We start from the raw sequence: 23356 nt of genomic DNA, 5'->3' as shown, positions 1-23356 counted from the left end.
TCTGGACATAAAGAAGCGTGGCAAGAAGACCTACTATCTTGTGGACTGGAAGAGCTTTGGTCCTGAGGAGAGGTTTTAGGAACCAGAAGAGAAAATTCATGCTAGGAACTTGATAAAAAGGTTTCTGTCTTGTCGTGGACTTAAGAACAGGGGGCTTGGAAGGGGGGGTTACTGTAACAGCGGCTGCTGTGCGCCACTGTTCCCCTGCTTACCACCATGGTCCCGGGCGCCACGTCGAGCGGTGATCTGCTGCCAGTGTTTCCTTTCAGCCCTGGCCACAGCATGCTTGCTGCTTGTTTCCTGCAGCATTTCCTTAAGGGCCGGTGAGCGTCACTTCCTATGTTTCATGGGTTGGATCATATGACCTTGCCAACCAATCCTAGCCCTCCTGCACATATATAAGTGGCTTAGACCCCTTCCCAGATGCCTCAGTGTCAAGGTACTTGTGTCCTGCTAAGGTTCCTGATATTCGCTTGTGTTCCTGACTCCTAATTGTGTTCCTAGATTCTGCTACCCGTTTGATCCCTGCCTGCCTTGACTCTCCTGTTGCCGATCCGAATTGCTTGACCTGTACCCGTGCCGCCTGCCCTGACCTATTGCCGCCTGCCGTGACCTATTGCTCCTGGTAACGACTCAGCCTGCTGACAATGCCTGTACCTCTGGTACCTTTCTCAGGTACCTCCTGGTCTTCCTGGACCAGCTGCCTCGTGTGCCTATCCTCCTCAAGAGGTAGCGACCTGGTGTTCCCCTCGGGAAAGTCTATCCCCACCATCTGGGGTACTGTGAAAATGGAAGGGTTTACTTAGGCAACGCCCTTAGAGGAGGTAGGACATGTGGCACAGTGGGTTCACACCCGCTGATTCGTGACATTATCCTTAAATCAAATTTAGGTAGATGTCATTTTACCAATTTCCATTTTTTTTTTTTTTTTTTTTCCAATGAAGAACTTTTTTTTACCCAAATGCAAGTTTTCATCGCTATGACTATAGGTCCTCAACACCACAGTAAATAAGCAACCTGCTGCACGTTACTGGGTTCTACAGGAGAAGATGACAAAATGACACCCCTTCTCTGACATCACTTCCTACTTTTCAGCTATTGGCTGAGGCTGTACCTCACAGACTTCGTGTTCTGCCACCCTCTGAATGCATGATGTACAATACAGGGAGTGCAGAATGATTAGGCAAGTTGTATTTTTGAGGATTAATTTTATTATTGAACAACCACCATGTTCTCAATGAACCCAAAAAACTCATTAATATCAAAGCTGAATATTTTTGGAAGTAGTTTTTAGGGGGATATCTGTGTGTGCAGGTGACTATTACTGTGCATAATTATTAGGCAACTTAACAAAAAACAAATATATACCCATTTCAATTATTTATTTTTACCAGTGAAACCAATATAACATCTCAACATTCACAAATATACATTTCTGACATTCAAAACAAACAAAACAAAAACAAATCAGTGACCAATATAGCCACCTTTCTTTGCAACGGACACTCAAAAGCCTGCCATCAATGGATTCTGTCAGTGTTTTGATCTGTTCACCATCAACATTGCGTGCAGCAGCAGCAACCACAGCCTCCCAGACACTGTTCAGAGAGGTGTACTGTTTTCCCTCCTTGTAAATCTCACATTTGATGATGGACCACAGGTTCTCAATGGGGTTCAGATCAGGTGAACAAGGAGGCCATGTCATTCGATTTTCTTCTTTTATACCCTTTCTTGCCAGCCACGCTGTGGAGTACTTGGACGCGTGTGATGGAGCATTGTCCTGCATGAAAATCATGTTTTTCTTGAAGGATGCAGACTTCTTCCTGTACCACTGCTTGAAGAAGGTGTCTTCCAGAAACTGGCAGTAGGACTGGGAGTTGAGCTTGACTCCATCCTCAACCCGAAAAGGCCCCACAAGCTCATCTTTGATGATACCAGCCCAAACCAGTACTCTGACCTCCACCTTGCTGGCGTCTGAGTCGGACTGGAGCTCTCTGCCCTTTACCAATCCAGCCACGGGCCCATCCATCTGGCCCATGAAGACTCACTCTCATTTCATCAGTCCATAAAACCTTATAAAAATCAGTCTTGAGATATTTCTTGGCCCAGTCTTGACGTTTCAGCTTGTGTGTCTTGTTCAGTGGTGGTCGTCTTTCAGCCTTTCTTACCTTGGCCATGTCTCTGAGTGTTGCACACCTTGTGCTTTTGGGCACTCCAGTGATGTTGCAGCTCTGAAATATGGCCAAACTGGTGGCAAGTGGCATCTTGGCAGCTGCACGCTTGACTTTTCTCAGTTCATGGGCAGTTATTTTGCGCCTTGGTTTTTCCACACGCTTCTTGCGACCCTGTTGACTATTTTGAATGAAACGCTTGATTGTTCGATGATCACGCTTCAGAAGCTTTGCAATTTTAAGAGTGCTGCATCCCTCTGCAAGATATCTCACTATTTTTGACTTTTCTGAGCCTGTCAAGTCCTTCTTTTGACCCATTTTGCCAAAGGAAAGGAAGTTGCCTAATAATTATGCACACCTGATATAGGGTGTTGATGTCATTAGACCACACCCCTTCTCATTACAGAGATGCACATCACCTAATATGCTTAATTGGTAGTAGGCTTTCGAGCCTACACAGCTTGGAGTAAGACAACATGCATAAAGAGGATGATGTGGTCAAAATACTCATTTGCCTAATAATTCTGCACTCCCTGTATACTGTTAAAAATATTTTAGATGCTTACTTGTACATTTGAACCAGAGAAAAAAATACTTAATAAACAAAAAAAAATCACAGAACAAACTAAGATAAAAACATCCTGCACCGTATGATAAATAAATGTGCGGATGTCCGCCTGACCTGAGACCACCTTGGCGCTTGGTAGGCGGGCACAGATGTGTTTTGATCAAAATATATAAGTCTCTCAGATTTTATCATATCAGAGTGAGGACTTTGTCCATATATAATGCTTGCATCTACTTTATTAAGTGCATTATTACCTTATTTCTGTGATTTTTTTTTAAAAGAAAATACTTACCTGAAATGAAGCTGGGGTCTTTCAGTATAAGTCCTCATGCACACGACCGTATTTTCAGCTGTGTGCTATCCTCATTGTTTGCAGATAGCACACTGACCTATATGGACGTTCCATAAATTATAGAACACATCCTATAAGGTCCACATTGCGAACGAGAATAGTCCCTTCTATAGATGGTAGTGAGAAAGATATGGAATGCACACAGAAGGTATCCATATCTTGTGGGTCCATTGTTTGTAGACCAAAATATGAACACAGCCGTCTGCATGAAGTCTTACCAGTATTATGTGGAAAGTGCATGGAGGCGGCAGCAGAGCAGGAAGTCTGTGAAGTGCAGCCTCAGCCAATAGCTGCAGAGCAGGAAGTGATGTCAGAGAAGGGCTGTCATTGTGAGAACTTCTACTGGACAGACCAGTAACAAGCGTCCACCTCTCTACGGAGAAGGCTGTGCTAAGAAATCATACAATGGCGGCCAGCGGACTTCTATTCTCTTAATCGATGAGGGTCCAAGAGGCAGAAGCTGCTCCTATCAATCATTAATGGCATATTTTGTGGCTATGTTGTATGTTCTTAAGATGTGAATATCATTTTAAAGGGGTTGTCTTGAGATTGGGAACCCCTGTTTGGATGGCCTGGCAGGGTGAAAAAAAAAAATGTTAATCTGTCACAAGTGCTTTAGGTCCAGAGCCAAGCTCCTTTCTCCGCTGCATCCGGTCACGATGGACCAGTAAGTGTGATATGCCATCTATATACACACCACCGGTGGTAGCCAATTAATGGCTTCAGGAGTGGTAGCAGTCACATATCATGCCTGTACACTATACTGCTGAGGTCACTGATTGGCACGTCTGGTCCAGTGAGGACTGAAAGCGGAAGAGAAAGGAGCTCAGCACTGGACTTGGAGCACTTATGACAAGTGAGATTATAATTTTTTTTACTTTTTGCATACTGCCTGACCATCTCAATAGGGCTTCCCCCTCCTCAGAGAACTACAAATTCTATATATTGATATTGGTTTGAATTGAAACCCAAAGTAATAATTTTTTTCTTACCTAAAGACAAAATCTGACTGGTCGATTTCAGCACCGCAGCTGCTATTAGTTAATATTCCGCCATTTCCAACTACAGCACATTGCTTGAAGGGGATTCCTTCAAAGGGTTGTGACTGTAATAATACAAAGCACAAAATGTCATTAACAGGTGTTTTCTGGTCATTTTCTGTCCAATTCAGGCCAAGCAATTGGTGGCACGAGCAAAAGCAGAGGAATGCCTTTTTACGGAATGCAACAATATGTAACCCAATACAATACAGCGAAAAATATAGTAAAACAAGCTGATAAAAGAGCTTCCAGGCCCTGCCATATATTTAAAAGGCATGGCCACCTTCGCAGTTGTGTCTAGCATGGGTGAGAAGAGCTACCAAATTGCTTAGTAGTAGGTCAATGCAATTTTTCTTTGAGATACTGTATTTTATTTTTCCAAAGTGGAATCTGTACGTATGGGAAAGATCAGGGATGCTCAACCTGCGACCCTCCAGCTGTTGTAAAATTACAACTCCCACAATGCCCTGCTGTAGGTTGATAGCTGTAGGCTGTCCGAGAATGCTGGGAGTTGTAGTTTTGCAACAGCTGGAGGGCCGCAGGTTGAGCATGCCTGGGATAGATCATAGACAGCCTGTTTCAGGCCATAGGTCCTTCTTTAAAACAGTAGGGGAAATGTATTAAGACTGACATTTCCTAGGTTATCAGAAGAGTGTGGGAGAAAGATGCAACACAATTTATTAAGATGTCCAATTGAAGAATCTCTGGACTGTCTGTGTGTCAGAAGCTGAACCAGCTGAGCTCTGTAATCTACTGCATTTTTCGGGCATAAATTATGTTGGGATGCTGGTGTGCATGTTGAGAAATGGGTAAGCACCTGTCAGTGGAGTCCTTCATGAGACGACTGTATTAGAACTCTATTCAACTAGTAATTCCACCTGTGCCAGAAACTAAAAACACATACTATGCCCCGATGGAATGTCGATGACCCTTTTTGGATGCAAACAGTAATGTTTTATTTTATTGTGTAGAAGCACAGTACTCTTAACAGTTATTGTCACTTACAGTGGTACGTACACGTAATGGTTACAGTCCCTAGAAGTGGAGCACAGCTTGATGGTTTCTCTTGCACTTGGCAGGAACAGGAGAACAGTTTCAGTAAAATAGTAACATAGTTTGTATGTTTCTAGAGGAAGGCAAAAAAAACTCTCCGGTAGATGCCAAATTCCTTCTTGACTCCAATCAGACAATCAGAATAACTCCCTGGATCAACAACCTCTCCAGAAATCTAATTACTATAGCCTGTAATATTATTACACTCCAGAAATGCCATCCAGGCCCCTCTTGAACTCTTTTAGTGAATTCACCATCACCACCTCCTCAGGCAGAGAGTTCCATAGTCTCACTGCTCTTACCGTAAAGAATCCTCTTCTATGTTTGTGTACAAACCTTCTTTCCGGAGGATAAATAGATGATGGGAGTGATCTCTGTACTGACCCCTAATCTATTTTTACATAGTTTTTTAGATCTCCCCTCAGTCGTCTTTTTTCTAAAGTGAATAACTCTAATTTTGATAATTTTTCTGGGTCCTGTAGTCCCCCCATTCCAGTTATTATTTTAGTTGCCCTCCTCTGAACCCTCTCCAGCTCTGCTATGTCTGCCTTGTTCACAGGAGCCCAGAACTGTACACAGTCCTCCATGTGTGGTCTGACCAGAGATTTGTAAAGTGGTAGGACTATGTTCTCATCACGGGCATCTATGCCCCTTTTGATGCAACTACTATCCTATTGGCCTTGGCAGCAGCTGCCTGACACTGTGTTCAGGATGGATGATGGCTCTTGCTGAACCTTTCTTGCACCTATCGGAGGCGTAGAGATATCACTTCCACAGCATGCCCTTTCTAGGCATTGTTTGTGGAGTTTGCTACCATCTATTGTAACGTGCCACGTGGTGCCCAAACGTTGTAGGTGCATGGCAGTTTAAAAGAAAGTGGCAAAATTTGTCCTTATTTTTAATTTGGGGGTGTTGGCTACCACTGTATGTTGGCGATGAGATGCTATAGTGCTGCTGACACGGTGTGCTAACTTTAGTGCTGTTCAACACAAAAAGTGATTAGAGGCACGGTGCCAACATCATCAGTTCCACACAATTAACTTTATTACCAGTAAAAATTCAAAAGTGCCCACTAGTTATCAGTCGTAACGCACTAATTCCACATCTTTAATTAAAGAGGAGCTGCTGAAGCTCCTCACACTATGAATACAGGTACAATAAAGAAAGCTGGACTGGGGCAGACATGATATTTTAAGGCTGAACAGTTGCATAGGGACCCTGTGGGCCCTCCCCCCAGGTGTATGTGGGCCACTGGGTGACATTGTCACATTGGGTCCCCGACTACCTGAAGTATTAAGCATTTTCATCCATATTGCAATACTTCTTCCTAACCCCAGTTGCCCCCCAGGTTTGCCTGGTGCTGGTGACGGCATGGCCTCCAAAACAATTTTTGATAAATTAGCCACAAGTGCAACTCTACTTGACACGCCTGGCCTTTCAGCCCATGGCTTCACATGTAAGCAAAAGAAAAGGAAAATTTTAAAAAGATTGGTGCTCAGCCATGCTCTGAAGACCTGGACTTCAGATGCTACCTGCTCCATATACAAAGATGGACCTACGTCACTCTGGTCTGATCAACACTGATCGCCGAGCAGAGAAAGTTAATGGGGTATTCTGGTTCCAGCAAGTTATCGTCTATCCACCTATTGAATTGGCTGGGGGTCCAACCGCTGGAGACCGCCCAAAATGAATAAAGCGGCAGGTCGAGCATGCGTACTACTCCTCCAATAATCTCTATGGGACTGCCGGAAAAAGCTGAGCACATTGTATGGGCCCCTGTTCTCATGATCGGTAGTGGTCCCAGAGGTCGGACTCCCACCAGTCTAATATTCCTGTTAGTGAAACAGTCCAGCTGTCAGTTTCTTGCATTTTGTGGAAAGGGGGTTAAACAGTGTAGGTGGGTGCAACTGGACTCACTGAGCATCCCCTGAACCCATTCTTGATAAGGAAGCGTTAAAAGGCATACACAGTATACAAATGAGCGTGTATCACTCTCCACTAAGAGGGGTCACGTAGATGGCAAGGGTCCATGGAAAGGGGGAGGGGTAGAGTTTTGCACGAGCCACACAAGAAATGCAGCAGGAGATTAGGGAGGTTAACAAGTGGCTCAAGAACTGGTGTAGGAAGGATGGGTTTGGGTTCCTGGAGAACTGGGACGACTTCTCTGTCAGCTACAGGCTCTATCGTAGTGATGGGCTGCACCTCAATGGGTAAGGGGCAGCTGTGTTTGGGGGAAAGATGGCTAGAAGGTTGGAGGAGTGTTTAAAGTAGGGACTGGGGGAGGGTAATTACGTTATAGGAGGGGAAGATTGTCCCCGGTCTCTATCTGCACTATGTAGTGGGACTGGGGGAGGAATGGAAGGAGGACTAGAACAGTTCAGAAGGAAAGGTGTAGGGTAGAAAAATATACATAAACCTCTTAATTGTATGTATACTAATGCCAGAGGCCTGACTAATAAAACTGGTGAACTGGAATTAGTGATGTGTGAGGAGAACTATCACATAGTGGGAATAACTGAGACATGGCTGGATGATAGCTATGACATAGTGGGAATAACTGAGACATGGCTGGATGATAGCTATGACTGGGCAGTTAATGTACAAGGTTACAGTCTGTTTAGAAATGATCGTCAAAACCGGAGAGGGGTCTGCCTTTATGTAAAGTCTTGTCTAAAGACCACAGTCCGAGAAGATATAAGTGAGGGACATGAACATGTGGAGTCACTGTGGGTAGAAATACACGGAGGCAAAAAAAATAATAAATTCCTAATAGGAGTTTATTATAAACCACTTAATATACCAGAGTTCATAGAAAATCTACTACTAAACTAAATAGACGAGGCGGCAAATCATAATGAGGTGGTTATTATGGGGGACTTCAACGACCCAGATATAGACTGGGAAACTGAAAACTGTACATTTCATAAAGGAAAGGTTCTTGGCAATAACCAAAGACAATTACCTTCCCCAACTGGTTCAGGACCCGACTAGAGGGAAGGCCATACTGGACTTAGTATTAACCAATAGGCCTGACAGAACAACAGATGTGCAGGTCGGGGGACACCTGGGAAATAGTGACCATAAAGGAATAACCTTCCAATTATCCTTAAAACGAGCGTTTCTACAGGGAGGAACAAAAATAACAAAACTTCAAAAAAGCAAACTTTAGCCATCTAAGAGAGGCCATAGGCCTAACTAACTGGGACATAGTCCTCAAAAAAAAAAATACTGCCACAAAATGGGATATTTTTAAAAGCATCCTAAAATCTAATTGTGAGAGGTACATACCTTATGGGAATAAAAGGTTAAGGAACAACAAGAAACCAATGTGGATAAATAGAACTGTAAAGAAAGCAATAAATGACAAAAAGAAAGCATTTAAATCACTAAAACAGGAAGGTAGCACGGAAGCACTGAAAAACTATAAGGAAAAAAAATTAAATATGTAAAAAACAAATAAAAGCGGCCAAACTAGAGACCGAGAGATTAATTGCCAAAGAGAGCAAAACTATCCCTAAAATGTTCTTCAATTATATAAATGGTAAAAAGTATAAATCTGAAGGTGTCAGCCCTCTACAGAGCAATGAGGGGGAGAGTTACAGAGAGCGACAAGGAGAAAACAAAGCTATTACGGTATTTTTTGCTTTATAAGACGCACTCCCCCCCCCCCCCCCCAAAAAAAGTGTGTGGGGGGGAAATGGCTGTGCGTCTTATAAAGCGGATACTTCCCTGGCCGCTATGCTGCGAAGTATCAGTGTGGAGGGAGGAGGCGGAGACACTCATAGTGGGGCCCGGTGCAGTGACTCTACTCTAAAACACCGGGCCCCGCAACTGTTAAGTACATTCAATCCGATCCATATCTTAATGCATACCGCACTGTTCTGTACTTGCTGTAGTACCGTATGTATAGCATTAAGACGGCACAGACCGGCAGCTCCCTGCCTGTTCATTCATAAAGTGAGATAAGCAGGCAGACGGGCAGGCGGCGCATGAGGAGGGAGCTGCAGCAGGCGGCGCATGACCAAGGGAGCTTCTGCGCCGTCTTAATGCTATACATACGGTACTACAGTAAGTACAGAACAGTGCGGTATACATTAAGATATGGATCGGATTGAATGTACTTAACAGCTGCGGGGCCCGGTGTATTAGAGTAGAATCACTGCACCAGGCCCTGCCATGAGTGTCTCCGCCTCCTCCCTCCACACTGATGCATCTGATGGGGGATCTGTAGATGACACTTATGGGGAGATCCCCCATCAGTATAATCCACAGATCCCCCATCAGTATAATCCACAGATCCCCCATCAGTGTAATCCACAGATCCCCCATCAGTGTAATCCACAGATCCCCCATCAGTGTAATCCACAGATCCCCCATAACAGTGCGTCATCCACAGATCCCCCCATAACAGCGGGTCATCCACAGATCCCCCCATAACAGTGGGTCATCCACAGATCCCCCCATAACAGTGCGTCATCCACAGACCACCAATAGTTCAAAACCCACCAAAAGCACACCTTTTGGTTCAAAATATTTTTTTCTTATTTTCCTCCTCAAAAACCTAGGTGCGTCTTATCATCAGGTGCATCTTATAAAGCGAAAAATACGGTAAATATTTTTTTCTCCAATGTATTCACTGAGGAAAATAAACTGTCAGATGAAATGCAGAATGTAAAAGTAAATTTCCCATTAAAAGTGCCCTGTCTGACCCAGGAAGAAGTACAACAGCGACTTAAAAAGATTAAAATAGACAAATCGCCAGGGCCAGATGGCATACACCCCCGTATCCTAAGAGAATTAAGTAATGTCATAGGCACACCCTTATTTTGGATATTTACAGACTCTATACTGACAGGGAGTGTTCCACAGGAATGGCGCATAGAAAACGTGGTGCCAATATTCAAAAAGGGTGTAAAAACAGACCACGGAAACTATAGGCCGGTAAGTTTAACATCTGTTGTGGGTAAACTGTTTGAAGGTTTTCTAAAGAGATGCTATCTTGGAGGATCGCAATGAAAACAAGCAAACAACATCATATCAGCATGGCTTCATGAGGGATCGGTCATGTCAAACTAATTTAATAAGTTTCTATAAGGAGGTAAGTTCTAGACTTGACAGCGGCGAATCAATGGATATCGTATATCTGGACTTCTCTAAAGCATTTGACACTGTACCACATAAAAGGTTAGTATATAAAATGAGAATGCTCGGACTGGGAGAAAATGTCTGTATGTGGGTAAGTAACTGGCTCAATGATAGAAAACAGAGGGTAGTTATTAATGGTAAACACTCAGATTGGGTCACTGTCACTATCGTAGTACCTCAGGGGTCAGTATTGGGCCATATTCTCTTCAATATATTTACTAATAATCTTGTAGAAGGCTTGCACAGTAAAATAAAATTTTTGCAGATGACACTAAACTGTGTAAAGTAATTAACACTGAAGAATACAATATACAGCTACAGATGGATCTGGATAGATTAGAGGCTTGGGCAGATAAGTGGCAGATGAGGTTTAACACTGACAAATGTAAAGTTATGCAAATGGAAAGGAATAATGCAAATAACCCGTACATACTAAATGGTAAAACACTGGGTAACACTGACATGGAAAAGGACCTAGGAATTTTAATAAACAGCAAATAAGCAGTAAAAACCAGTGTCAGGCAGCTGCTGCCAAGGCCAATAAGATAATGGATTGCATCAAAATGGGCATAGATGCCCATGATGAGAACATAGTTCTACCACTTTACAAATCACTGGTCAGACCACAAATGGAGTACTGTGTACAGTTCTGGGCTTCTGTGAACAAGGCAGACAAGGCAGACATAGCAGAGCTTGAGAGGATTCAGAGGAGGGCAACTAAATTAATAACTGGAATCGGGCAACTACAGTACCCTGAAAGAATATCAACATTAGGGTTATTCACTTTAGAAAAAAGACGACTGAGAGGAGATCTAATTAATATGTATAAATATATCAGGGGTCAGTACAGAGATCTCTCCCATCATCTATTTTTTCCCAGGACTGTGACTGCGACGAGGGGACATCCTCTGAGTCTGGAGGAAAGAAGGTTTGTACACAAACATAGAAGAGGGTTCTTTACGGTAAGAGCAGTGAGACTATGCAACTCTCTGCCTGAGGAGGGGGTGATGGTGAGTACAATAAAATAATTCAAGAGGGGCCTGGATGTATTTCTGGAGCGTAATAATATTACAGGTTATAGCTACTAGAGAGGGGTCGTTGATCCAGGGAGTTATTCTGATTGCCTGATTGGAGTCTGGAAGGAATTTTTTCCCCCTTAAGTGGGGAAAATTGGCTTCTACCTCACAGTTTTTTTTTTTGCCTTCCTCTGGATCAACTTGCAGGATAACAGGCCAAACTGGATGGACAAATATCTTTTTTCGACCTTATATACTATGTTACTATATTTACCCTAAAGTGGTTTACAGAAGTATCTCGGGCATTTCAGGGTGGTCCTTGGGGCAAGTGCAGCCAGTCGCAGGGGCGAGGTTTAAATGTCCCGGGATATGTTGGCAACTATGGTATCGTGTGTTTAGACTACTGACCTATGTGAGTATTCAGCAGCGTGTAGTCACGCCAATATACAGACCTGTCACATGATCACAGCAATATATCAATGTATCAGTCATAGACGTCACCCCTGGGACTTCTCTAAGGCCCCTTTCACACGAGCGAGTATTCCGCGCGGGTGTGATGCGTGAGTTGAACGCATTGCACCCGCACTGAATACTGACCCATTCGATTCTATGGGGCTGTTCACATGAGCGGTGATTTTCACGCATCACTTATGCGTTGCGTGAAAATCGCAGCATGCTCCTCTTTGTGCGTTGCGGTGCGTGGATTATGACCTGGTGACGTCAGATCACATGCTCCAATCACATGGTCCATCACCATGGTGATGGAGCATGTGATCTGACATCACCACAGGTCCTTTAGCCCAAGCCCACAGCTAGCAAAGAACAGACCGGGAACGAACTACGCGAACAAGAGGATAAGGTGAGTTAACTTTTTTATTTTTTTAACCCTTCCAGCACTATTATACTATGCATTCTGTAGTCAGAATGCGATTATTTTCTCTTATAACCATGTTATAAGGGAAAATAATACAATCTTCAGAACATCAATCCCAAGCCCGAACTTCTGTGAAGAAGTTCGGGTACCAAACATGCGCGATTTTTCTCACGCGAGTGCAAAACGCATGACAATGTTTTGCACTCGCGCAGAAAAATTGCGCATTTTCCCGCAACGCACCCGCCTCTTATCCGGGCAAAAAACCTGACGCCCGTGTGAAAGAGGCCTAAGACTCTGCAGCTTCTCAGCAGTGGACATTTCATTTACCAGTAATATGGTATAGTTCATTTCCTCGCACATGGACTTATCGCCTGGTAGGCTTCTTACCTTTGGTAGCATCTTATAAATGTCTTCTGCAATTAAAATGTTCTTCTTACTTTCCACTTCGTAAGTGATGTTACTTCCAAGTGAGGTATTGTTCTGGGATACTATGAAGTTGTTCACTGCGTTGCAGCAGGAAGACAGGTAAAATCTGCAAAGAAAGTCAAATGATCAATCCAGACATCACGGAAGGTTCTCTAATAGTTATAAGCTGGTGTGAGTAATCATTTTAATATCAAAGGAAATATAATTTACTGTTGCTTTTTTTTTTCTTTAAATGAACGGTGCCTACACAAATTACTTTACACTGCACTTCTCCTCCTCAGGATCGTCATTATGGCCAGCCTCACTCCTCCCCAACAGTAGCTCTTCTTCCCCTGCAGGCAGCTCCTAATGTATCTCCTCCCCCTCCCCTCTCTCTACACACTCTAGCATGCAGGAGGGATGTGCTACAGTATGTGTCATACTCATCCATGCTCATGGCCTTAAGGGGATATAAGGCCACTCAAAGTGGGTGCCCAAAGACTTCAGACTTAAAGGGGTTGTTCATCTTCTGGTGGTCTTTGGGCAGCCCCCTCCCCCCCACCCCTTCCCATCGATGGACCTCTAGAAGGAAGCATACTTACCTTCTCCCTACCACTGGGTTCCAGCTCCTTTGATCCCTCGCTGCAGTGCTCCGGTCCCCTGCTGTCAACATCCTGTTTGACACCACTGCAGCCAATGACAGGCCTCAGCTGGGACCTGCCTCTCTTGCATCATGTCAATTGATCAAGTGAAGCAAGAGTGCAGGTCACTGCTGCAGCCAGTCCCTGGCTAAAACTGCGTCAAACCAGATGTTGTCAACGAGGACCCGAGAGCACTGCAGCATCGGCAGGGGATTGAAGGAGCCGGAACCAAGTGGCAGGGGGCAAGTAAGTATGCTTCTCTCAGCTATGAGGGGGGGGGGGGTCTGTGAAGGATCCCCAGAAGATGAACCATCCCTTTAAGGCCTAAAGTCACAGAAAAAACGCTAACTCATCCCAAGGGCCCAAGGCTTCAAGGGGGCCCAATGCCTTTCAAAGTGCCCAAAGACACTGCAGCTTTACTGTAGTTTTAGCAGTGAACTACTGCAAAACAAACACAACAAAACCATTCTGTACAATAATCAGCAGAACCTGCAGAAGGACCTGCATGTGTATGGTCATATGACCATATTCAGGTCCTTCTGCAAGTACTGCTGATCTCTGTTACTGTTGAAGGACGTATGTGCAGGAATCCAGACCTACTAAGAAACGACTCATGTTACCTCTTCACATAACTGAAGCCTTCTAGAAACCCATACACACTAGGCATTATGGGCAGTGGAGGAGGTTGTGAACCGCTGTGCAAGTGAAAGGCGTGAGGTCTGGGGTCCAAATTTATGAATTTTTTGGTGGAAATACCCGTTAAGATACTGGCATTTAATAAGTCATTTTGAGCGCATTTGGAAAACTGGTTTTGAAGAATGTCTTTCTGGCACTGTACCTGAATCTACTATATTCCTGAGGATTCTTTTGCCACGTACAGTTCTGCACTTCATTTACAGCCTGGATGTAGCAATCTTCTGAGTACCTGCAGAAACAGAGGAGATCAGACTGCAATTTTCCAGAACCAGAATATCCTCTCTTGAAATTGATTAGATTTTTTTTTATCTGAACAATGCTTCAGTTTCTAATTGAGTAGCCTTATTCTTAAAGGGGTATTCTCATCTCAGACATTGACGGCGTATGACTAGGGTCAATCACCAATGTCAGATAGGTGTAAGACCCTCTCCTTTCCCCAAAAGTGCTTTTTCTTCACTGCTATGTGGGGTTGCTCTCTGTTCACTTTGGAAGCCCATTCTGGAGACAGGAGCGGGTCCCAGAGGTGGTACCCTCACCTATCTGACATTGATGGCATATCGTAGAGATATGCCATTAATGTCTGAGATGGGAAGGATTAATTTTATGAAGAGCAGTGACCTACCCACCACAGAGGACTTCCCAGGCTCAACTGGCCCACAGGGTAACAGATAACCACCATGGTGGGCCCCTGAGTAAGTGTGGGGCCCCAGTCATCCACACCCAGCACCACTCAGTAGACTGACTGCACTATATACTGACAGGCAACATACAGCATCTCAACCAGTCTATGGCTCCATATAAGAACTGGGTAGACTATCTAACAAACTACCCAGTTTATTATTATAGATGCATCGGGTGGCTGAGATGACCTCTGTCCACAGAGGTAGGCCAGCCAGTATCCTCTTTTGCCAGGGGCCCAGTGTTGCTGCAGGGGGGCCCATCACCAATCATGCAGTGTCTTGTTGCTGCTGTGTGAGCATGTGTTCCTTGCTCACACAGCTTATAGAGTCCTAGTCCAAGGCAAGAGCCTGTCAGTAGGATGCTGACAGGGTGTCCAGGACAGAACAGTCTGAGGCAGCAGGCTAGTGCAATTTTATGGATTTGCAAACAGGGGTCAGGTAATATTTGCACAAATTTTACTAGAACCCCAGTCCGGCACTGGGCTGGCCACAACACTGTTATTGGGACAATGGTGAGGAGAGAACTGCCCCTGCTGATTCCCTTTCCAAGAAATTTATGTTAACTAGCTTCCACTAGGGGGAGCTCACTGCATACAGATAACGTATACAGGTGTATATTATATATAAGCCTTCAATGGGAGCAGAATAATCCACCTAGTGGCTGTAGACAGAATTTTATCTTTCAACTCTATCACAGCATGCAAAAGCCTATTTGGAGCTCTGGGTCAGAAATAAAGAGTTGTAACCCTTAGACCCCTTTCACACGGGCGAGTATTCCGCACGGATGCGATGCGTGAGTTGAACGCATTGCACCCGCACTGAATCCGGACCCATTCATTTCTATGGGGCTGTTCACATAAGCGGTGATTTTCACGCATCACTTATGCGTTGCGTGAAAATCGCAGCATGCTCTATATTCTGCGTTTTTCACGTAACGCAGGCCCTATAGAAATGAATGGGGTTGCGTGAAAATCGCAAGCATCCGCAAGCAAGTGCGGATGCGGTGCGATTTTCATGCACGGTTGCTAGGAGACGATCGGGATGGAGACCCGATCATTATTATTTTCCCTTATAACATGGTTATATACAGAATGCATAGTATACAGAATGCATAGTAAAACAGCGCTGGAGGGGTTAAAAAAAGTTTAAAATTTTTTAACTTCCCTTAGTCCACTTGATCGTAGCTCGGCATCTCCTTCTGTCTCCTTTGTTGAATAGGACCTGTGGTGAGCATTAATTACAGGAACAGGACCTTTGATGATGTCAGTCCGGTCATCACATGGTACGTCACATGATCTTTTACCATGGTGAATCACCATGGTAAAAGATCATGTGACGTACCATGTGATGACCGGAGTGACGTCATCAAAGGTCCTGTTCCTGTAATTAATGCTCACCACAGGTCCTATTCAACAAAGGAGACAGAAGGAGATGCCGGGCCGCGATCAAGTGGCCTAAGGTAAGTTAAATTTTTTTAAAAAAAATTTAACCCCTCCAGCGCTGTTTTACTATGCATTCTGTATTCAGAATGCTATTATTTTCCCTTATAACCATGTTATAAGGGAAAATAATACAATCTACAGAACACCGATCCCAAGGCCAAACTTCTGTGAAGAAGTTCGGGTTTGGGTACCAAACATGCGCGATTTTTTTCACGCCAGTGCAAAACGCATTACAATGTTTTGCACTCGCGCAGAAAAATCGTGGGTGTTCCTGTAACGCACCCGCACATTTTCCCGCAACGCCCGTGTGAAAGAGGCCTTAAGGTCCCTTTCACACAAGCGAGTTTTCCGCGCGGGTGCAATGCGTGACGTGAACGCATTGCACCCGCACTGAATCCTGACCCATTCATTTCAATGGGTCTGTGTACATGAGCGTTGTTTTTCACGCATCAGTTCTGCGTTGCGTGAAAATTGCAGCATGTTCTATATTCAGTTTTTTTTTTACGCAGCCCTGGCCCCATAGAAGTGAATGGGGCTGCGTGAAAAACGTATTTCATCCGCAAGCAAGTGCGGGTGCGATGCGTTTTTCGCTGATGTTTGCTAAGAGATGTTGTTTGTAAACCTTCAGTTTTTTATCACGCGTCAAAACGCATCAAAACGCATTGCACCCGCGCGGAAAAAACTGAACAACTAAACGCAATCGCAGACAACACTGACTGAACTTTCTTGCAAAATAGTGCGAGTTTCACTGAACGCACTCTGAACGCATCCGGACCCAATCCGCAACGCACGTGTGAAAGGGGCCTAAGGCTGAGTTCACACGGGCGAGATTTCCGCGCGGGTGCAATGCGGTAGGTGAACGTATTGCACCCGCACTGAATCCTGACCCATTCATTTCTATGGGGCTGTGCACATGAGCGATTTTTTTCACGCATCACTTCTGCAATGCTTTAAAATCGCAGCATGCTCTATATTCTGCGTTTGTAACGCAGGACAGGCCCCATAGAAATGAATGGGGCTGAGTGAAAATCGCAAGCATCCGCAAGCAAGTGCGGATGCGGTGCGATTTTCACTCATGGTTGCTAGGTGACAGTCTATTCACTGTATTATTTTCCCTTATAACATGGTTATAAGGGAAAATAATAGCATTCTGAATACAGAATGCTTAGTACAAGGTCAATTGAGGGTTATGTACCATGTGATTGGAGCATGTGATCTGACGTCACCAAAGGTCCTTTAGCCGACAGCTCATCTACCAGACCGGGAACTGCGCGATGAAGAGGACAAGGTGAGTTAATTTCTTTTATTTTTTTTTAACCCTCAATTGACCTTGTACTAAGCATTCTGTATTCAGAATGCTATTATTTTCCCTTATAACCATGTTATAAGGGAAAATAATACAATCTACACTACAACTAACCCAAACCTGAACTTCTGTGAAGAAGTTCGGGTCTGGGTACCACAGTCGGTTTTTATCACGCGAGTGCAAAACACATTGCACCCGCGTGATAAAAACTGAACATCGGAACGCAATCGCAGTCAAAACTGACTGCAATTGCGTACCTAATCGCGCGGGTTTGCCGCAATACACCGGGACGCATCCGGACCTAATCCGGACACGCCCGTGTGAACCCAGCCTAATAGTCTCCACCTTTGACACACCGTCTCCTCCACCACTTCTCAGAAACCAACCCATAGACATGGGAGCTTCAAGATTTAGGCCCCTTTCACATGGGCGAGTATTCCGCGCGGATGCGATGCGCGAGTTGAACGCATTGCACCCGCACTGAATACTGACCCATTCATTTCTATGGGGCTGTGCACATGAGCGGTGATTTTCACGCATCACTTATGCGTTGCGTGAAAATCGCAGCATGCTCTATATTGTGCGATTTTCACGTAACGCAGGCCCCATAGAAATGAATGGGGTTGCGTGAAAATCACAAGCATCCGCAAGCAAGTGCGGATGCGGTGCGATTTTCACGCATGGTTGCTAGGAGACGATCGGGATAGAGACCCGATCATTATTATTTTCCCTTATAACATGGTTATAAGGGAAAATAATAGCATTCTGAATACAGAATGCATAGTCAAATAGCGCTGGAGGGGTTAAAAAAAAACAAAAAAACATTTTTAACTCATCTTAGTCCACTTGTTCGCGAAGCCCGGCATCTCCTTCTGTCTCCTTTGCTGAACAGGACCTGTGATGATGTCACTCCGGTCATCACATGTTCCATCACATAATCCATCACCATGGTAAAAGATCATGTGATGGAACATGTGATGACCGGAGTGACGTCACCAAAGGTCCTTTACCTGTAATTAATGCTCACCCCAGGTCCTGTTCAGCAAAGGAGACAGAAGGAGATGCCGGGCTACGCTAACAAGTGGACTAAGGTGAGTTAAATAATTTTATTTTTATTTTTTAACCCCTCCAGTGCTATTGTACTATGCATTCTGTATTCAGAATGCTATTATTTTCCCTTATAACCATACAATCTACAGAACACCGATCCCAAGGCCGAACTTCTGTGAAGAAGTTCGGGTTTGGGTACCAAACATGCGCGATTTTTTTCACTCGAGTGCAAAACGCATTACAATGTTTTGCACTCGCGCAGTAAAATCGCGGGTGTTCACGTAACGCACCCGCACATTTTCCCGCAACGCCCGTGTGAAAGGGGCCTTAAGGTGGCCATACACTTCAGATGGCAGTCAGATAAAGGCTTGTTTGGCTGTTAGCTAATTTTTCTTGTCAACCTCCCCCCCCTCCATAAACATGTACCCTCAGGTTCGGCTGAGCATGCATGTGTTCTGAATTCAGAGAGGGGAATGGGCCGTTAACAGACACCCCTGGAGGCAGCTTATCTCCCCTGAAAATTAAAGGGTCAGGACACTCGCATCTACACGGGATGATCAGCTGGTTCAGCGAAAATTAGCAGGCTAGCAACATTAATCTAATGTGTTTGGCCTGCATATCCATTATGCACATGACATAAAATATCTATATAATCCATTTATAAATGACTTCACACGTATACCATGACATATACGTCACTAATGAACCTGTGATCTGTAGGGCAAGTTGTCTGATCAATAATACATCACAGCACTAGACCAGTAAAAGGGTTATTATAAGATTAGACGCCATGCAATACTGCAGTGTAATCAACTGCCCTAACCGCAGTATAACGTATGACTGCACCAGTGTATGCCGCCAGACAGCGCTCCAAATGTTATGGAGATTCCCTATATAATGGAAGATGCACCCACTTAAAGGGAATGTGTCATCAGAAAATGTAATATATTTTTATAGAATTTTTGGTGATGTCATTTTTTATTTTCCACGTCAATATCTATATTTAAAGGGAACCTGTCATGTGGATATTTGATTATAATCTAACTAATTATATACAATCATTAACTACTAAAAAGTGCCTTAGATGTATTCACTTACTGGTGTGACAGATGGTTACCTCATTATATACACCCAAAGATGCCGCATGCTAATGAGCTGATTGGAGTCCGGAGTGATGTCATTGAGTCCAGCGTATATTTAATTCAGAGCTATAGCCACTCCCCTGCCCACCTGCTGCTGATTCATATGGAAACAAACTGTCATTCAGCAGCAGGTGGGCGGGGAGAGTCAGGAGCTCATGAATATTCATGACTCATCATTATCAGCTGGAGCTTTTCAATACAAGATGTTGGCAGATTGACCGGGTCAATTAAAGAAAGTGACCCAGCATTTTGCTAAACGAATCAGTCACTTGTTTATGTTGCCCTTAGTTAGAACACCCTAAAACTGGTGACAGGTTCCCTTTAAATAAAAACCATAAAATCCTGCAAGTTTTCGCTCTGGCCATTAAAGGAGTATTCCCATCTCAGACAATGGGGGGCATATCGCTAGGATATGGCACCATTGTCTGATAGGTGCGGCTCACTCGTCTTTTTTTTTTTCCCCAAAAAAAAAGAGACCACTTTTGTCTGTGGGCCACTTCTAATATTGAAGTTCACCTCCACTGACATGAATGGGCCGTACGTGGCAATACCTGACACAGCCCGGAACCAGGGTTGCCAACCGTCCCGAAATTTCTGGACAGTCCGTAAAAATAGGCAACATTTTTCCCCGTGTCAGTAAAAAAGAAGAAAAGATGTGTCTGTGATTTTTTTTTTTTTAAGGCTGGTGGTACTTATGAGAATATTGAGCTATAGACACGTATTAGGGCACTTTCACACTAGTGTGAAAGTTCAGTCACAGGAGCTCAATACCGGAAAAAAACTGATCAGTTTTAGGCCTCATGCACACGACCGTTGTTTTATTCCGTGTCCGTTGTGCCGTTTTTTGTGATTTTCTGCGGACCCATTGACTTTCAATGGGTCCGTTGAAAACTCGGCTAATGCACCGTTTGCCATCTGCGTCCGTGATCCGTGGTTCCAGTCCGTCAAAAAAATATAACCTATCCTATTATTTACATGGAAAACGGTTTGCGGACCCAGTCAAGTCAATGGGACAGCTAAAAAACGCGGAGGCACACAAGATTGTCATCCGCGTCCGTGTCCGTTTTTTTTCCTATCATTTGCATGGCAAACCTGTCTTAGACTTTTTTTTACTTTCCTTTATGTCTGGTGGTCCTCCAAAAATAAAGGAAGGCACACGGAAACAAAAACGAAAACAGATCACGGAACAACGGAACCCCATTTTGCGGAACGGAACACAACAACGGTCGTATGCATGAGGCCTTACCCTCATGCATTCTGAATGGAGAGCATTCCGTTCAGGATGCATCAGTTCAGTCCGTCTTACGTTTTTGGGCCAGAGAAAATACCGCAGCATGCTGCAGTTTTCTCTCCGGTCAAAAATACTGATCACTTGCTGGAATGCCGGATCCGGCATTAATTTACATTGAAGTGTTTTAGTGCGGGATCCGGCATTAATTTACATTGAAGTGTTTTAGTGCGGGATCCGGCATTAATTTACATTGAAGTGTTTTAGTGCGGGATCCGGCATTAAGTGTTCTGGCAAAACGGATACGCAGACCTTTATAAATGCAAAAAATAATAATACAGGATCCATTTTTTTGGATGACACCGGAGAGACGGATCCGGCATTTCAATGCATTTCTCAGACGGATCCGTCTGACAAATGCCATCAGTTTGCGTCCGGATTGCCGGATTCGGCGGGCAGTTCCGGGGATGGAACTGCTTGCCGGTATCCTTTCCCGCAAGTGTGAAAGTACCCTTATCTGTAACCTCTACCATTCATTATAGATTTCCAATTCGTCCGTAAAAAATGTTGGCTGTCCGTGATTTTGGGATAAGCTGTCCAGAAAAAATGAAAATTCTGGTTGGCAACTCTGCCCGGGACAAGAGTAGAGCTGTTTTTTAATTTGGGGGGGATGATGGGAGCAGACCTTTCTTCTATTTTCTTACATCTCTTGAACCCTTAATGATTAATTAGTTCAGCAGTGCCACCAATGCATTAACCCCCGGGAGATGCTTCGGGTCACAGTGTGAGACAAGCTCATCATCTCGTCCTGACCAGCCATGCTGACTAGAGCACTTCTGCCTCCAGCTATTGAGTAGGACTTGATGGATTACACCAGTGGGGTGGGCACACCGCATCCTCCAGCGGTCAGAGCCAGGGACCAGCAGGGACACCCTTTGTGTGCCACACTGCAAACCCGGCTGTGTATGATGGAATGCTGTAATGTACAGTACAGTTGCTTTTTAGGGCCAATGGCATTCTTTTGGAATCGTGGACTTGGTCTTGCATTTTCTGGACCTTTCGTCCTATAGACAGCCACAATTTTTTTTTTGGCCCTGCCAGCTACAGGCTACCAGACTCTTTTCTTTTCAATTTGAAAAGTGGCAAGAAGCTACAAAAGTCGTCAAATTATGGAGAAAATATGGAGCGTGTCATAATTTGCAACTTTTTTATGGTGCAATAGCACCATAAAACATTTGATAAATGTCTCCCGCTATATCACATAAAAGCAGCAACAAAAAAAAAAACTGCTAAAAGCACTAAAAAGAAAACCACAGCTCAAGGCTGGCATGTTTAGATTTTTTTATTATTTAAAAAAAAAAGCAAAACCCCAAAAAATCGCAGCAGCCTTATATTGCAGTTTTATGATGTTGCCTTCAGCAGTGGATAAAGTCGTTATGTTGGGTATTGGCGCATGCGCACTACAACCAATTTCTGCCCTGGCAAGTGTCAGGGCTGTACTGCGTATGTGCCAATACCTGGAGCTGATTCGCATATTATGAAAAATGCTCATATCTCAGAAATGGAGCCTTGGATCGGGAAGAGGTGAGCAAACTGTGCTCCTGGTTTGATAGGGAGTTCTTTGGTGGCAGGCTCCCTGTACTGGTGAATCTCCTGGTGGCTGACTCCCTGTACTGGTGAATCTCCTGGTGGCAGGCTCCCTGTACTGGTGAATCTCCTGGTGGCTGACTCCCTGTACTGGTGAATCTCCTGGTGGCTGACTCCCTGTACTGGTGAATCTCCTGGTAGCAGGCTCCCTGTACTGGTGACTCCCTTGCATCTTTTACAACCCCTTGAAGATATAACTGTATTAACTGTAGAAAGCTAAACTGCAAGTACAATGACTGAAAACTGTTTAAGCTTCCCCCCCCCCCCAAAAAAAAAACAACAACAGTGCCACTCCTGCATATGGGCTGTGGCTGGTATTACACATCAGCTCTTGTCACTTAAAGTGGTTGTCTCACCTCAGACATTGGGGGCATATTGCTAGGATATATGTCCCCAAATGTCTCATAGGTGGCATATCCTAGAGTGCTTTTATCCTGGTGCCGGATCAATCCTTCGATTCATCACGTTGTTAGAGCGGGATCAGTACACCGGCTTTGCTACCCCGATCCGGCCGACTGGTCTTTCTGTATTCCCAATCTGTTGAATTCCCATTACCTGATTATCAGTGAATTTCCTGTGCTTTCTTAAAAAACACAACCACTCTTGTCCATGGGCTGTGATTGGTATTGCAGCTTAGCCCCATTGATTTGAATGGAATGCCATACCATGCATGACCCATGGACAGGGGTGGCGCTGTTTCTGGTGGGGAAAAAAAATATATTATTTTTTTTTCCTAATCTCAGACAACCCTTTTAAGTGAATTGAAAACTGTCTGCATGGCTTAGCGTGTGAGGAGGTTTGCAGGCGGTATGGCTTCCCTATTTATAGAAAAGGCATGTGCATTCATCATAACCTAATCAGATTCCTTATAGATCGGGGAGTAATCATCTGCTCGGTGAG

The 23356-nt window shown here is 44.3% G+C and overlaps 1 protein-coding gene across 2 annotated transcripts in view; it reads right to left on the bottom strand.

Moving 5' to 3' along the window:
* The window catches only part of ST8SIA6 (ST8 alpha-N-acetyl-neuraminide alpha-2,8-sialyltransferase 6), a 126067-nt gene that overhangs the window by 21865 nt on the left and 80846 nt on the right, over window positions 1–23356 (bottom strand). The window contains exons 4-6 of one of the 2 annotated variants that reach the window (XM_044294882.1): window positions 14104–14190; window positions 12607–12751; window positions 4084–4196 (exon numbers count right to left, since the gene is read on the bottom strand). In XM_044294882.1, coding sequence (XP_044150817.1) covers window positions 4084–4196; window positions 12607–12751; window positions 14104–14190 — 345 coding nt within the window. The remainder of the gene's footprint in view (window positions 1–4083; window positions 4197–12606; window positions 12752–14103; window positions 14191–23356) is intronic. The other variant, XM_044294883.1, reaches the window with a different exon arrangement.

The sequence above is a fragment of the Bufo gargarizans genome, chromosome 5 (assembly GCF_014858855.1).
Source record: "Bufo gargarizans isolate SCDJY-AF-19 chromosome 5, ASM1485885v1, whole genome shotgun sequence".
Classification (NCBI taxonomy): domain Eukaryota; kingdom Metazoa; phylum Chordata; class Amphibia; order Anura; family Bufonidae; genus Bufo; species Bufo gargarizans.
The sequence above is the reverse complement of the archived record's forward strand: the minus strand, read 5'-3'. Positions and strand labels throughout refer to the sequence as shown.